This window comes from Poecilia reticulata, chromosome 6 (genome assembly GCF_904066995.2).
Source record: "Poecilia reticulata chromosome 6, P_reticulata-male-v2, whole genome shotgun sequence".
Lineage (NCBI taxonomy): Eukaryota > Metazoa > Chordata > Actinopteri > Cyprinodontiformes > Poeciliidae > Poecilia > Poecilia reticulata.
Window position 1 is genome coordinate 23,186,952 of NC_088835.1, and position 16,948 is coordinate 23,203,899.

At 39.8% G+C, this 16,948-nt stretch overlaps 1 protein-coding gene across 7 annotated transcripts in view; it reads right to left on the reverse strand.

The window, feature by feature from the left end:
* tln2b (talin 2b) overlaps positions 1 to 16,948 on the reverse strand; it is a 98,356-nt gene that overhangs the window by 11,610 nt on the left and 69,798 nt on the right. For 5 of the 7 annotated variants that reach the window (XM_081608211.1, XM_008412280.3, XM_008412278.3 and 2 more), the window contains exons 35-50: positions 14,535 to 14,720; positions 14,246 to 14,386; positions 13,463 to 13,644; positions 11,288 to 11,420; positions 11,072 to 11,173; positions 10,761 to 10,931; positions 10,354 to 10,500; positions 8,900 to 9,001; positions 8,600 to 8,719; positions 7,845 to 7,991; positions 4,913 to 5,079; positions 4,572 to 4,755; positions 4,099 to 4,224; positions 1,987 to 2,103; positions 1,329 to 1,514; positions 157 to 264 (exon numbers count right to left, since the gene is read on the reverse strand). In XM_081608211.1, the coding sequence (XP_081464337.1) occupies positions 157 to 264; positions 1,329 to 1,514; positions 1,987 to 2,103; positions 4,099 to 4,224; positions 4,572 to 4,755; positions 4,913 to 5,079; positions 7,845 to 7,991; positions 8,600 to 8,719; positions 8,900 to 9,001; positions 10,354 to 10,500; positions 10,761 to 10,931; positions 11,072 to 11,173; positions 11,288 to 11,420; positions 13,463 to 13,644; positions 14,246 to 14,386; positions 14,535 to 14,720 (2,319 nt within the window). The remainder of the gene's footprint in view (positions 1 to 156; positions 265 to 1,328; positions 1,515 to 1,986; positions 2,104 to 4,098; positions 4,225 to 4,571; positions 4,756 to 4,912; positions 5,080 to 7,844; positions 7,992 to 8,599; positions 8,720 to 8,899; positions 9,002 to 10,353; positions 10,501 to 10,760; positions 10,932 to 11,071; positions 11,174 to 11,287; positions 11,421 to 13,462; positions 13,645 to 14,245; positions 14,387 to 14,534; positions 14,721 to 16,948) is intronic. The other 2 variants (XM_017305321.2, XM_017305320.2) reach the window with 1 other exon arrangement.

Below are 16,948 nucleotides of genomic sequence, written 5' to 3' on the forward strand. Positions count from 1 at the left end.
TTCTACAACCTTACATATATTTTAACTCTCATTTGAAAAAAAAAAACTGTTCTTGTTCAGAAAAATAAATGGCACAAGCCATGACCTACATAGAAGAGAATCTTTCCCAAAATATTTCATTTTCAATAAAAATGGTTTATGTAAGTGTACACACACCTGCAGTACTTGTTCCAGAAGGTTGATGTATTCGGTGGTGCACTCGGTGCCGTACTGTAAGGCTTTTCCTCTCAAGTCCTCGCCCACCTCAGAATGATGTGCAGCTTGCTGTAAAGTAAGCAAAGGCTGAAAATTACATTTAATGTCACTACTGAAGGACCTAAATGCATAAAATAGGTTGGAACCTAAAGCATCAGAAGCCAGAGAAGGAAAAAAATCGGCAACCCACTGATTGTGGAACGAATGCCATCGTCCCCATATGATTTCAATAAACCCTTTTGGGTTTCCTTACATTTTTTTATGCTCGTTTTGAAGTTTACCTTTGAATAATTTCATTTCTGTTTTGTGCATAAATATACATCAATTCTAAAAGAAAAAAGTAATATGTCTGACATATCTATACTTGAAAAGTTGATATCCATGGCAAAGCAAAGATGGCTTTCATTAATAAAAAAGAAAAAAATCCTAAAATAAAAAAAAAAACAATATCAGATGTTATCATTGTTATATGTAGTACAGATTAATAAAAAAGAACCACTTGTTCACAATTGCATTTCTTGAAATTTGACTAAAATAAAACCATGTTTATTTGATTTCTGTTGTGGCGTGCTGACTGAACACATGTATACCATTTCCTGCATTCGCAAACATTATTACTTGCAAACATCTTTGTACATCTGCTCAATAGAGGTAGAGTGAGAACAAACACTCTGTTGGGTTGAACATGGAGACTGATGAAGTAAGTTTTTATTTTGTCTATGACCTCTTACAGTTCAAAATCACTTAAAATCTGTGCTGTTGGGTCAAGCTTTACAAAAAGTGAAGATCTTGAAATCAGTCCAAAATTCTGATTCAATTTAAGGTTGAATCTACTTAAAATTCAACCGCCATGACAATTTCTTACTGATGTTTAAACGTGGAAAAACACAGCCCGCGCTGCTCAATCATCCATCATCCATTTCTGTGTTCTTAAACCTGCTCAGCGGGTGACGAGTGTATCCTGCTTTCTAGTCTGACTTTGAACACCGACTGAGTCACTTCCCGCAGCAGCATCCAAAAAATAAACTCGACTCGATAATATCTGCTCTCAGCAGGCTCGGGTTCGCGTGTTCCCTGCCAGCCTGGTGCTGTCTGTGTGAGGCCTGTTTTGGCAAGGTGGAGTGGATTAGCACCTTGCAGGTAGTCAGCATATCGGAGATGGCTTTGCGGCTCAGGTTGGCGGTCGCGATCACGTCCTCCTGCTGAGCGGAGTTGCCTGCGGCCACGGCCTTGGCTGTGGCTACAGTGATGCCCTTTGTGTTGCGGATGAACTCCTCGGGTGAAGCCGACTTGTCCGGGACGTCCTTGGACTGGAACACCTGCAATGAAGAAGAGAATCACAATGCTGCGATAGGGTACGTGCTCAGAGAGAAAGCAAACACAGTTTACACAAGTATATCGTCTGGAAAACGCATGAAAAATGTAGGCAGCGTAATAATATGAACTTAAGGGAGTCTCGGTAAGACTCCCTTGAGGCTAAAGGTCCTCTGATAAGGATTAGAAGCAAATTACATAAAAACAAGCTCTTGGAACCTCTTCATTTCTCACTCTGGCTGTGTCCGTTACCAAGGCCCTGATAAGAGCTGTGGGAAAACCTGCAGGGGCTGAGAGAGGAGAAGGAACAGAGCTGGACTGATAATAAAGGGGGGAAAAAAGAACAAAAAGCTTCCCTGTGTTGTTCAGAATAATAGACACAGATATCCCTGACCCAGCTTTGCAGAAAGGCTGTTTCTCAATGTTTAACTCTCAACAGACCATAAAGAAGAGTCTTGGCCTGTCAGATGCACTTACTGTCAGCTCCTGCTTTATGAACTCAATGGTGGCCTCCAGTGCCCTTGTGCCCCGAGTGGCTTCATCCTCCACTGCCTTCACTGTTTTTAGAAGAGAAGTCACATTGGTCACCATGACCTGTCAGTAACGAGAGAAAAAAAATGAGGCCATGAACTTAAACCAGAAGGCAGAGCACTTCCTCCATTGAGGCCAACAATTTCATTATACAAAATATTTAAACTGTTCATTTCTCTGATAATCACACTGTGAATAATCCTATTTGCTGCTAAAATGACTAGAATTTAATCCTGTTAATATAAAAAGGAACAAATTAACTGACTTGTTGTGCCACATATTTGTGCCTGCGCCGTGCTCAGTAAACTGCAGTAAACTCTGGACTCTGGAATTTGAAAAACACGATCGCCAGGACTTTGATGGTATCCTGTTCAGAGGTCACCATATGTTGGAGGAACTGAACCAATCTGTCAACATGAACACATCCATGGGTGGCCCTAATTCCATTTAGATGAGAAAACTCAACTAATCCTGTTGCAACAAGCTATGTCTGCTAGATTGTTTGGCACTTACTTAAATTAGAAAAAAAATATATACATTTACAGAAGAAATTCAACAACATTTTCAAAGCAGATCTTTGTTTTGATCTGATTAGAAGCACCTGAGGCTCTGTTGCAAGAAGACTCTTAATTGATTGGATCCTTATGTAAGTGCTCAGCAAGCTTTGTTGTTCAATAGTCCATGGACATTTTTCAGGCAACTGGGACCTCTTAGACATGTCTTAAGATTTATAATAAACCACATACATTTAACTGGAAATTGTGTCGGTTAGCTTAACAAAATCTGAACCTTATATAACCGCTGTTTGATATGCAAATATAGTTTTATATTACTTTGCAGGGATATTTAATTATAGAGATTGGCCCAAACAGACATGCTAGAGAAATCATTCACGGATCAGTTATCAGGCTGCTTGATACAAAATTGTTGCTCATTTATAAGTGCATTTTTAACAGTATTCACATATCATCATTGAAACAAAACCCCCAAAATCTTGCATGGGAGGATTTTTTTAAATTGATGCACATTTTCAGGTTTTAGAAGTCAGAAAAATGTATGAACCATTGAAGGACAATTTGTTTACAGTGACCCAGTCCTTGTACATTCTAAGAAGCGATGAGCAGACATAAATACAATATACATACGGTAATTAAAAAGTGCCAACAACAGCTAAAACCAAGGCTGCAGCTATGATGTGTACAAAATGTGCATTTAAAACTAAGATACAGCAATAAAAGTAATAATTTATATTATTACACTTTTATGGTAATAATAGTATAATATAGTATAATATAATTTATAGTAATAATTTAATAACAGGAGCTGCTGCAGAACTACTTAGGACCAGCATTCCTGACATTTCTTTGCCATAAAAGGACATGTCCCTCTGTATGACACCAGCAATTTTTGTGGATTAATTATGTGGTTGAGACCATTCTTGCCAAAAGGTAAAACAATGAAAGCTTTATGCAATCCTCCATTGACTATTTTTGTCACACAAGTTTATATATGACATCCATAAAATTCACAACTTTGTATTTTACTTTGCTTATTGCTAATTAACAGTGTAGTTGATGCGACGGTGGGTCTTCTTATTAGTATGGGCAACTGCCCAGGATGGCATTAGAACTGGAGTTCATTAAAACGAAGAAAAAAAAATATCGCCTTTTATCTCTAAAGTGCACAAAGACTGTTCTGCCTTATACACATTGCGCTTCCAAGTCACATCTGTTAAGAGCTTCTGCAATGCACACCGGCGTTCTCGTTCATGTTGACAAACACATACACACAATATATCAGTGACAACTCAAGTCCCACAGATATGAGAGAGAAAGCAAAGACTCTGATAAGAGCTGTCACATCTTCCTTGTGAAAAAAAAAAAAAAAAGCTCAGCGTATTGCTACCGCATGCATCAATCTACAGGTAATAATATAAAGAGGGCTTTTGCCGAATGCATTTCTGCAGCCTCCTGCTATCAGCAATAGGGCTTTCTGTGAAATAAATCCACCACTTAAAGAGATGTGACAGTCATCTGTTTCAGAGCTCCGTTTCCGTACCTTGGCCGCGCTCTTCAGCTGATACATGGACGGGTCGTCAGGTGCTTTGCCAGCAGCACATTTGGTGGCACCAATGAGCTCGGCCAAAGCCTTGGCCACATCCCTCACTGCATTTATAAGAACCACCTGAGGAGATAGAGGTGGAATCAATAAAGCACAATGGTCAGAGTGTAGGCTTATCGGCTGTGCTTTGGGGAGAGGATTTAGCACTTATCGCTCCGAGCTAGTCATGATACTTCAGACTTAGTGGAAAGCAGAGATAGTGGTATGCACTCAGGGGAAAGAAGAGGCACAATGTAGGATGAAATGGGAGTCAGAGAGAATCTAACACAGAATGCAAAATACAAAAAAAAAAAAAAAAGAGCAGAGTTTTATTAAATAAAACCATAATGGAAAACCAGATGTGTTTTTTTTTTTTTGTTTTTTACATGAAAAGGAAAAACTTCTATTAGTGTGCTGTGGATTTTCATCACCTGTGTCTCAGGGTCATCGGATCCCATGCTGGTCGCCCCCAGTTTGACAACCTCGGTAAGCTGAGTGATGGTCTTGGCTGAGGAGTGTGCAGCCTGAGCCAGCTTCTCCTGGGTGGACGCGGCTCCCGCCACCAGCAGCTTGGTGTCCTCCACCAGCGTCTTGGCCGTCTTCAGGATGCTTTCCCTGAGGGACGCGACACATTGTGTGACGATCTGCTCCTTAGTCGTAGTGAAGCACCAACAACATAAAACTAAGTGTCTCTCTCAACAGTCGGAACATCTTATTTTCTTCATTCAAGCCCAGTTTTTCAATGGCTGTTTAGAGTGCAGGTCAGAGGCACCTGTGATCAGCAAATGACTCTTCGTTCTCCGGGTTCAGAGTTCCAGCTGAGGCGAACATGATCGTGGTGTCCAGGTCAGCGATAATTCCTGACACAGCACTGGCTGCTGTGATGCAGGCCTGGGTGCCTTTGTTTCCCGCTTGAAGTGCTGATAGCACCAAGGATACCTGAAGCACGTGAAACAGCACACAAAAACAATATCTGAAACGTTCTATTTAGAGTTAGAAACGAAACTAGAACTACAACTAGATCACATTCCAGCAGCCCTAGTAAAAGTGAGGTTCCTGGAGTGGATGGGGCCTCTCAGCTCCTCTTAAATTTAAGGAGATTGGGGGGAGAGTGTCATGTAAAACAGACTTTTGAGACTTTTCTTTTGAGTGTTATAATGTTGCTTTGATCCTTTCATGCGTGTTTGATAAATCCTTGAATTTCCCAGTCAGGGGTGCCTAAATGCTTGGCCTCACAAAGTGTAGACTATTTCCTCACGGTTCCTCTTTGGAGCTACAGGGGTCCATCCTGGGGCCCCTCTCATTTAATATTTACATGCTCCTGCTAGCTCAGATTGTAACAAGTAGTGATTAATTACCATAACAATGGGTTTCATCCTGGGAAACTGGTGACACTGCGATGTCACCAGGTGACAGTGAACCAATTCAAGCTCTCAGCAGATGCATAGACCAAATTACTATGTAGGTATGCCATAACGTTCTCCAGCTGAATAGAAATAAAACTTAAGTTATTGTTTTTGGACCTAAAGAGGAACAATCGAGATTCAGCACAAAGTTACAGCTATTTCAGCTAGAAACTAATCAGGCATGAAATGTGTGTGTAGTGATGGAGTTAGACAGACCTGAACTTTCAGTGACACATAAAGGCAATTACAAAGTCGGCCTTTTATCACTTGGAGAAGATTTTCAAGATTAAAGATTTAATATCTCAACAAAACCTCATAAATGTGTTTATCTTTATAAAATAAAAAATAGAGCGCATGAGTTCTAAAGTCCTTTTATTGTCTCAGTCAGAGAATAGACTTTCAAATATGTTTCTTAGTTTGTGGTTTACATTGCATTTACCAATGTATGCCAGCAGGTGGCACAGCCTAACATAACAAACAATTAAACTGCTTGCTACACTACAACCGGACTGATGACGTATTCAGGGCGTACCCGACCACTTGCCAAATGACTGCTGGAGATAGACACCATCTCCCCCGTGACCCTACAAAGATAAGCGGGTATAGCCAATGGATGGGTGGATGATGATTAATTCCTTGTAAGACAAAAAAAAAAACAGCCATTGCAAATGTATTCAAAGAAGGAAAACCTCCTCAGCGTCTGTTTTTCTACATGTTTCAGGAATTACAGTCCTCAGGACATTTAACTTGTGTTGTGACTTCACCTGCACTGAAACTGGAGTAAATGACTGTTACTGGTTCAGAAGAATAGCTATCGGGCAACTACTGCAGAAAGCAATTTGCATAATCCTAGATTTCAATATAGCCTACTATATAAAAAAAACAGCTGTGCCAGTCTTTAAACACCACAGCTGTAGTTATAATGAATACTAATTAGCTTTTTAGGCTTAATCAATGTCAAACATGTCACGTATGCCACAATATATTAAACGCACCCCTTCTTATTGGTAACACCTAGATTGACAAAAAAAGGTCAAGTTTTCAACAATTGTGTTACATATCTACACACAAAAACACAGCATACAGTGGAATTTTATAAAAACAGGTTGGTGTGACATGGCAAATCATTTCAGAAAGCAAATGATCAAGCCATATTTAGATTCACTTTCAGCATTACTCTACTTTCATAGGAGTCTATCATCCTTCCACATATTTGTTTTGCTCACTCTGTTGCTCAAAGTTTCTGCAAATATATCAAGCTGTGAGAATAATCTCTTGTCCATAAGCTTTAATTAGCCCATACCGTTTTCTGATATTTTAATTCTAAATTTAAGTTTTAGATTTTCTTCAGATAAAATTGTTTTTCATTTTCCTTACATCTGTTTTGACTTATAGTAAAGCTGAAAAAATATCTACCTTCCTCTTTACTTGTCTTACAAACACCTGAGGATTTTGAGTTAAAGCTGATGGGTTTCATGATATCCCTTTTCTTAAGAATTTGCAGAATGCTAGTGGCCTTCAAAGTGATGAACTCAAGTAAAGGAACAGCAGAGATAAGATGTGAAGATATGCACTACATGACCTGGGGTCATAAACTAAATCTGGGACATTTGCTTACAGGACTTTAGCCTCCATATATGCTGTGTCTGCTCTACCGTTAACCAAGAAGATGACCATCCTTTTGAGTCACTGTAACTTCTCTGCGAACTGTGGGTTTAGTTCAGGGGTGGTCAACTCCAGTCTTCAAGAGCCAGTTTGAAATAACTCTTACATGGATGCCAGTTCAAACACATCAGGTTAAAGTAATCGGCCAGGCCTCTGCAGAATTTGATAGCATGCCGAGGAGGTAATCGAGTCATTTGATTCAGGCTTGTTGGAGTTTTTTCAGGACTGATGAAGCCAATTCCAGGTTAATCCTGTGCCTTATAACTGTTGATTATAAAGAAAATGGAATGGAAATGGAATGTGATTTCCAAGAACACCCAAACTGCATTAAGAACAATTTTTATATTTTTTCTTAAAATAATTTTCACAGAAATTTCACAGGAAACATGTTACAATAAAGCTAGAAAAAGTTTATGAATTATTCACAAAGTCAGATTTTTTTATATCATAAAAACTGAGTTTAAGATGTGTAGACCTTTTAAATTCACTGTTTATAGAAAAAAGGAGAGATTGATGGGGATTTAACATGCTCAGACTTTTAGAAAATATAATTTGAAATTATAACAAAAGCATAAGAAAAAAAAGAGCAACGAATGGCTTCCTTTACCAGTTTCTGACTTTGTTGCTGCTTACCTTCTCTGTGACTGCCCGGGCGCACTCAATGAGTTCCCTCTTGGAAAAGCTGTCGGTGGGGCTGAGCTGCAGAGCTCCAGCCTTCTGGACCAGATAGATACATCCATGGCCTAGTTCTTGCACCCGTGTCTTAATCTGGAAAGCGACCTGAAAGCACAAACCGGCTTGTGTTCACACAGCATCGGCCTTCTTGTTTTGAGTCATGCTCGAAAAATAACAATCACCCTTCAAGCTAGGATCTCTTACTGAGAGGTGCGAAATGAAACATTTCAAGCACCCTCAAAGAGGAAACGCTGGCACTGCACCTTTAATTTCCTGACTGCAATTCATGGGTGGGTGGTACTTCATTACAAGCATCACTATAGGCTTTTAGAGCGGCCTGTTACTATGGCAACCAACAGGGTTTCAAACAGCTTGTTATATACAAGATACGATAAGAGCTGCTGTGCTTATTAGTGGTATATTTGCACACAGCCATCCTCAGGATAAATCAGAAAAGATTTGAGAGAGCAGCAAGTGGGTGCTGCGAGAGGATGAATGCTGAGGGGACATTTTTTTTTCTGTTTGATCTCCTGTTGTTGGTGAAGTTTGTGAAGGATATCTAAGAATAGAAAGCACTTGCGCTCATCAGAGTGTGAGGAATCCATTAAAATTCATTAAAAATGCAGACATTTCACCGTCAAAGCCACATAAAAAGACTAAAGTATGTAATATTTCCTCACATATCCTTTTAAAGACAGCAGAGAGGAGCTCACCTCCTCTGGCTCTGCAGTAGCAGCAGCGAGGCGCCCTTGGTGTCCGAGTTGCGCATAGTCCACAGTCACCTGAGAGGCAAGGCCACCGAGCTCCTCAGGACAGGTCACAGACTTGGTCATCTGGTTAAAGCAGGATTAAACATATTTTCACCATAAACATGATGTTTTCTCAGACACTGTGAGCAAACCCTAACTGAAGCAAAAGTCTTTGTTTCTGTGCACAAACTTGCCGAATAAAGCTGATTCCAATGTCTACTGACTGTAGCTCTACACAGTTAAGTGCTTTTGTATTGCAATCACCATTTCTTGTGCCGTGATGGCGATGGCCTTGGAAAACTTCACCATGGTCGTCTGGTAGTCCACAAAAGATCCCTCGGGTTCAGGAGGAGTTCCTTCATCGAGCTGTTAGGATCAAGAATCCATTTAGAAATCCCACTTATTTTCAATCCAGGAACTCTTACGTATGTGAGAACTTGAAGGGTGGGCTGCCAAGATGGGCCGTTTAAATAGTTTATTATTTGGAAAACATTTCAGGAGAATGTCACGTGCATCGCTGGAAATGTCATTAATAAATAGTTTGTCTTTACCAATGCAAGTCTCCCTCTGAAAAGTGGAAAGCAGCAAACGATTCAGATTGTTTATAAATAAATAAAATGCAGCTAAAAGATAAGATCACAGATAGCAGTCATTTTACAGTTCCTTATTAAATACAGATTTTACAAGAAAGCAAATCAAGAGGTAAATATCTGATCCAGGCCTATGCGGATGTGTGGATCGTTATCAATTATTAACCCCATTGTCAACATGTTGACGTCCCTGCAGGATGAGTCTTAGTTCACATCACCAGTGGATTCAAATCTGGATCGTAATGATAATTGCTAACAAAGACACCACCTCAGAACACTTCCCACGAAATTATTTATCCGGGGTAAACCTCAGTAATCATTCTGACAAATTAGAAACTGACTGTTGAAACATCACACTGGACCTCGAGCATCTTGGATTCTCTGCATGTCTATTCTCCCCCAGACTCTAGGATTTCTGAATAAAATGCATTTCATTAAATTTTAATTGACCTAAAGCTCTGATTCCAATTCATGCCTCATAAATTTATAAAACATTGACTACACTCTGCTTTGTTTATGTCTGTTGCTTGTGTGTCATTTTCCAGCACACTTTTACCTTCCACTCAACTTTCCATTAATACACATGGGCAAAGTCCTCAGTCACTGACACCTTCCACAAGGATGGGAAGACACAAATGGTCATTGCTAAGGAAGGTGGCTATTAACAATGTGCTGGAAAACTGTCAAGTGTGCAGGTCATGGCATGATTATAAAACAACATAGCTGTATTAAAAAACCCTTTTACAAATCGGTATTATGTAATATTTGAATTCTCTGAGAAACATACATTTGGGTTTTTATAAGCTGTAAACCATATTAATCAAAATGAACAGAAACAGACTTTTTCAAATACATCACTTTATGTATACTCCACTGAATTCGAATCTAATGAAATAAAAAACACATTTTCAATGATACTCTAATTTATTGAGATGTGCCTGTAAATATAGCTGAGATTAATCAAATAGGCAACCTAAGCCTGGCTGTCAATAATTTTAATTAGGCTACATTTTATCAAGATCTCTATAGTACAAAAGCCACATTTTAGGGACTGAATAAAAACAGCGACTTGGCCCACTTCAAATAGACAAATGAAATAGAAGTGGAACAAAAGACACCCTTACTCACCCTGCCAATTGACTCAGCAATGGACTCCACCATGCCCCCGACCATGCCAACCTCGCTCGCTGCCTCGTTCAAAGTCACCATGATGTCGTCCACGGCCTCCTTCATCAGCTGTGCAGCCTCAGAGATGGCATCATGAGTGTGGGATGCCTGGGGAGGAAAAGACTGATCAGGATTGCTTATCTTAGTTGTTCCAAACTAACTATTCAGTGTCGTACTCTGGCTGGTGTCTTACCACAGAATATTTAAAAATGCGAGGCCGCACTATATCTGATTATTAAATGCAGTGCATCAAAATATTTTAAGTAAAATTAATCTTAAATTATCTTATTGGAATTTCATTAACTATATAGTCTTTATCCAAAATGCACATCATTTACAGTAAAAGAGTATTAGAAGCAACTGTGCACCTTTGGGTTTCCTCCGCCTTCTTTGGCAGCATAGAGCATCTGAAGGGCAGACTCGGACAGTGTTTTGGTTTGATCCAGGATGGTCATCTGCTGTTGGTGGTCTTGCAGTTTCGAGACTAAGCCCACTGATGCCACAATGAGTGGATCAAAGTAACCAGCCAGCTGAGACACCTGCAAGAATGTGTTTAAGAGATATGTGAGAAAAGAAAAGGATTGAAGAACAAAAATAGGGAAAGAAAAAACCCTGTCTATAATGGGCTTTTGTTCTGAATCCAAAGGGGATGAAGAGCTACACGGTCAGACAAGAGCACCTTGTGTCCCAGTTGGGCGGCTTCGCCTCGGGCTGCTGTGGAGACAGGATCAATCAGATGACCGATCTCCTGCACAGAGGATGTCAGCTGCTCCTGGAGTGCCTGTTGAGTCGCACCAGCAGATAATTACAGCTGAAGCCACAACAGAAAAGCTAACAGATCCCCAGTTATTTCTCTTATTAAACAGGGCGCAGCTGATGGGATATGTGCACTCACCTCCATGGAGATATCATCTCTGCAGGGCAGTGTCTGCCCAACTGCAGCCAGGGAGGCTTGCTCAATATCTCGGATACATTTATTGATGTTATCAATGGAGTAATCGCACTCCCTCTGCCCTGGAGCCTTGTCCCTGTCACCAGAAATATGGAAATATATATGCAAAAGATTTATATGCCTTTGATAAAAAATATTACAAAGTAAAAAAAGTAAAAGCTGGCTGCAAAAAAAAAAAAAAGTGTTTATACCTTTTGGACCTTTTTGACATATTGTTACAGTAGAACCACAAATTTTATGCATGTTGTTAGGATTACACATGATGAACCAACCCAGACTGGTTCAGAACATGCTTTTCATTTTTCCACAAATAAACTTAAAAGTGTGGCATGCATTAGTATTAAGCCTCTTATGTTCTGATATTCATAAATAAAAGCCAGAAAAACCAGTTACATTCAAAAATCTACTAACAAGTAAAAAGTGTCTAAACGTGCGTGTTACGGCCAGTGGCCTTGTGTATGTTTTCTTTTCCTTTTTTTTGTACCATCAGCAGCTTCTAATCAAGTTGACTCCACTTGGAAGTGGATGCAGCCCTGCCTTCCAGTGCCACTCCCTGAGGCCTACAGTGATTGAGGGATCTCTGAATCTCTGTTAGAGATTTGTAGTTTGTTTTTGTTTAATCTGTATGGAAAGTCCATTTTTGTTTGGTTAAGATATCTGGTTTACAACCCTGATTGTTTTGTGGATTTTCTTATTTAGTACATTTTTTTTTGTAAGTCCCTAACTTTTGATGTTAATTTTTACCTTTTTATTTTTTGTCAAAACCGTAATAAACTCCTAAATTGTAAAACCTTACCACCTAGGTTTCTTTAATGTTGCTTCCCTTTCCCCTGGCCGAGCCGGGTCGTAACAGTGCGTCATTTAAACTCAGCATAAATCCATATTTTTTGTGATTTGTTAGAGAACACTAGTGAACATACAGCATCATAAAGACAGAGGAACACATCAGATAGGTCAGGGTTGAAACTGAGGAGAAGTTAGCTTATAAAGCAATTAACCAGAGCCTCATGGTAATGGTGGAGCAACTGCAGAGATCTAAAGCTCAGATAGGATAGTCTGTCATCAATTATTTGTGTGGCTCACAATCCTGGCGTTTATAAATAACTGCCAAAAGACAGTTGGTGTTTGAAGAAAAGTCCTTGGAATAGACATTTTTGGGGGATAAATTACGTTGGGGGGCAAAACCAACATGTGATATAAGCTGATCTTTTTGGACAAACTGTACAACATTACATGTGGGAATCATCCTGTGGAGATACTTCTCTTTTTAACCAGGACAAGGAAGCTGATAAGTAGATACTTATGTGCAAGAAAGGAACAGTCAAAGCCTGAATTGGAATTCAGACTCTGTACAAAGAGTTGAAAATTTAAGTTTAGAGATGCTCTTCAACTGACTGAATTTGAGCATTTCTGACAGGAATTTTGGCAACAAAATTTGCACTTATTTGTGTTTATCTTTTAAATAAAATTCAAAATAAAACACACTGAAATCTGTGATTACGCTACAACAAAACATAAAAAGCACAAAGTATTCTAATATTTTTGCGATACACTGTATAACATTTTTTTTTTCAGGTTTGAAAAATTAATACCTATAATCCCACAAAAAATCTATTTCCCTCCTTACATGATAGCATAAGCTTACTGATTAACCCACTTCTATTTATTCTGTAATCAAGCTTTTCCTGCCAGGAGTGGAGATGGACAGGAGTCATCACTAAGAGGTTAAGAGGCAACCAGCGCACACTCACATGTAAAACGCTTCTAAATGAAAAAGTGCCATTATTTCTCATCGCGTAATGATGTAAAAAGCATTTTTTGAAATGATAACTTATTCTTTTAAATAGGTTATCATCCAGTCATCCAGTTGAAGTCAACAGGATGGGTGGAGCACCACACGGGGAGATTTGTTGCAGCTACCTAACCTAGTACAAAGCAGTTGGTATTATGGTTACTATAAATTGAGAATAGCAATTTACTGCAAACTTGAAAAGCACATCAGAAAGCACGTCCCGTGGCTTCAGAATCGGAGTGTTTTCTCCAGCTACGAGTTCATTTCTAAAATCCTTGATCCAGGATAATTGTGCAGGAACAGATGGCGAGTAGGATTCTACTAACCTGATCGATGTGATGAGACTTTTAATGGAGTCAGAAACCGTCCTGGAGTGGCCTGCCAGAATGGACCATGTGGGGGGGTCTTTGGGGTTGAGGACCAGCGAGCGGGCCGTTTCTATGAGGTAAGTGGAGCTATCGAGCATGGACCGGGCCGAGCGCACTATAGGCTCCTGAGCCACCGAGCCCTGGAGACATGAAAGGATTTGTGTGAGTGAATCAACAGCCCAGGTTGAACAGCCAGCAGTCAGCCATGTTGCTCCGACAAAGGTGTTAATATTCTCTGACTACCTTGGAGAGATCAAACGTGCAATCAAATGGAGGGATGAGATTAGAAAGGCAGCTTTACACAGACGTAGAGACTAACACCTTTAGTCTTTATGATGCGAGCCAAAACCTCCCTTGACAATTAGATTAACATGATGAAGATTATAGCAGCTGTAGTGAGAGCAAGTGCTGTTAAACACTGCCCTCCAACAGATTACAGCCATAAAGCGTTTAGAGCACCGTGCACGCACCGCGCTGCTAAGATGGAAAACCAAAATCCATCTTGGATCTTATTTTGACGGCGAAAGAGAAAGGAAGACAAAACGTAATCTCTGGTCAAATTCTCTACTTTTGTGAAGAGCTGCCTCATAGGAAGACAGTCATCACTAAACTAAACAAATAAAGAATTTCATAAGAGATATTCCTTCATTTCTATTTGGTTTTCTCATTTGCATGTATAATCATTAAAACAACATCATGAAGAATGGTCCATTGCAAAGGATCATTACAACGCATGAATACCTCATTACTGATCTGAGCTGGGATGCTTGCAAACTCAGGGTTGTTAGCAAAGGTTGACAGGTTTTCTACAGCCTCAAGGAGTGGAGCTGTGGCAACACGGCACCTATTTCTATTGTCCTCCGAAAAATCGCCGTCTAATGCCTGTGAAGAGAAAACGTTGCATGAAAATACGTCTGCCTACTTTGGTCTTGTAATTGAAAGTAGTTGAAGTATACATACACATCTGCACCATCTCCTTTGACCAACCACAGACAGACAAAAAATAATCTGTAACAAATTTACACTCAACGTTTTGATCGGTTGGGGAGTTGACCTTGATGGTTTTGACAAGGTTGGCTGTGGTGTTGGCCACCTCTTTGGCTGACTGGACAAACTGCCTCCTAGCCACAGGGTTGGAGGTTTTAGAAGAGGCTAGACGGCAGGCGTTACAGAGAGCTGAGGTGTGCTTGGCAACAATCGTTGCTGCAGACAGGACCTTGTGGACAGATAAACGGCAAACATCAAACAAGTTTAGAAATGTAGGTAACTCCGGGATATCAAAATGCATTTACAATATGCCAACAATAACTTCAAATCACATGAGGTTTGTGGTGTACCCTTCACCCACTAAAACTACCAAATTGTGTTCCTATATATATATATATATGTATATATATATATATATGTTATAAGGTGGGTAGCTCTTGAACTGCTACAAAATAAAGCTGTATTTTCTTCAGCCCACTGGCTGCAATGTTGACACCTTGAGATGACATGAGACATACATTCTGAACATCATGGCATGGAGTGTATCCCAGTTTTCCATGTCTGTAAAACATTCATTCATTTTAGTTTTTAAACTGGTTCTATTGATCCTGTGTCCAGACAGGGATAATCAGTAGCCTAGCATCATGACCTGTTTGTTCTGAAGATCCTTCAGCTTCCACTTCTCTTCCTAACATGGTGCCTCCTCACCCTGACTCTCATACTGATAGGAGGAACCACAGAGCTCTGTTAGGTTAAAGCTCATTTTCTGAAGTTGGGATATTTTTCCTCCAACAGGTTCCAGAGGAATCACCTCAAACCAGATGTTGGTCTGGATTTTATTTCAATGTCATTTGTGAAAGTTAGAGCCTCATTTTCAACAGTCGAGCTATAAAGGTTGAAAAAGGTTATTATTTTGGAGAAAGTCTCATCAACATCAGTATTTCCAAGAGGCAAAAAAAAAATTAGTTTGATGAAGAAAAAGTCTCTCAGACTCTGAGCACGACAGCACCACACTATTTTTTTTATATTAGACAATTCATTTAATTTTACATAATTATCGCGGTAGAGCCCATTTGTTTGTTAAATACTTAATGAAACATATTTACTGTGTTTGATGTTCACAAAGAACGAGGTATTTAGTCCAAGTTTGTTGTTTATTGAATGTTCAGAAACTACAGCGGCTGTGATGCGCCAAGAGAAAGGTAAAACAACCCGAACAGGTGATCAACTCAAAACCACTTGCACTTTTTTACTCTTTGTCTCTCTCTGTCATTTAAGCACACCGGTTGCCATGGCAACCTCCTGCGCTCCACAAGCCAACCAGAGTTTACGTCAAAAACATAACATTCAGTCCGTTACGATATTAGGTTTGCAGACTTGATATTTATTTTGCGATCATTAATAAGAGCTCCCTGAACACAGCGGTGGTTGACTTGTTCATTTTAAACTCCTGCTCTTCTAGTTATTTTGGTAATGGAACCGAAACGCACAGAATTGTGCAACACCTTGTTGAAAAATAATCACTGAGATTATTATTGTTGTCTGGTCATTAATTTGAAGATGTTTTGTTGTTGTTCTTTAATAAAGTTACGAACGTTTTTGATAAAGAGTCAGAGGACATGCTGGCCTCAGCCTCCTGGCGGCGTTCAGTTTGTCACCTAATGCCGAGATCGACTCAAAACCTTCCGCGATCAACGTATTATTGGACACCTGCTCCAGCAAAGCACGAACAGTTCAGAAACAATATGAAATGGGAAAACAGTTATTTATTAACTGATTAAGTCGTGTTTTAGATTGTTCTTGAAAAACTAATCAGTCACGGCTGATTAGTGGGTGAACTCACGGCTGAACAGTGAACCCAATGATTTTTTACAGCAGACAGCCGCTCCCCTCTCTTGCAGGTACCGCGTACCCCCACTAAATCTTATGGGGGTACGTAGTACCCTGCCGTACCCCCTTACTTTCACCCCTGATTATATCTTAGTTAAAGGGGGAAATCCAAGTCAACTCTCAAGTCTTTTGCCCCAATTCCAAAGCAAGACTAAAATCTTTAGGCCTGGGTGTAAGCAGCGCATGCACGAGCTTGAATGACACTGCCAAGACATCCTCCAGCCTATGATTTGCTGTTTCTGACCGGAAGCGGTGTATTTCTGCAAATGGCAGTAGGATGACTGGAAGGAGAGGAGCTTGAGTTTCCACAGATTACCTGACTCAAATTCTTCTGTCTGGACATAGTGACAGTTTTAACAAATATGGAAAAAAGTACATTTTTATAAAAGCTACTTACTGCAGCTATAATGCCCTAAACTCTTTGCTCCAACACTCTGTCTGTTCCTGCTTAGTGTTTAACATAATGGGGCATCTGAAGGTAACACCTAACACGAGTTCTTAAAGCACACAATTACACTGCAACAACACAATCAATGTTTATTCAGTTGACCTGTCAGTTGCTTAAAT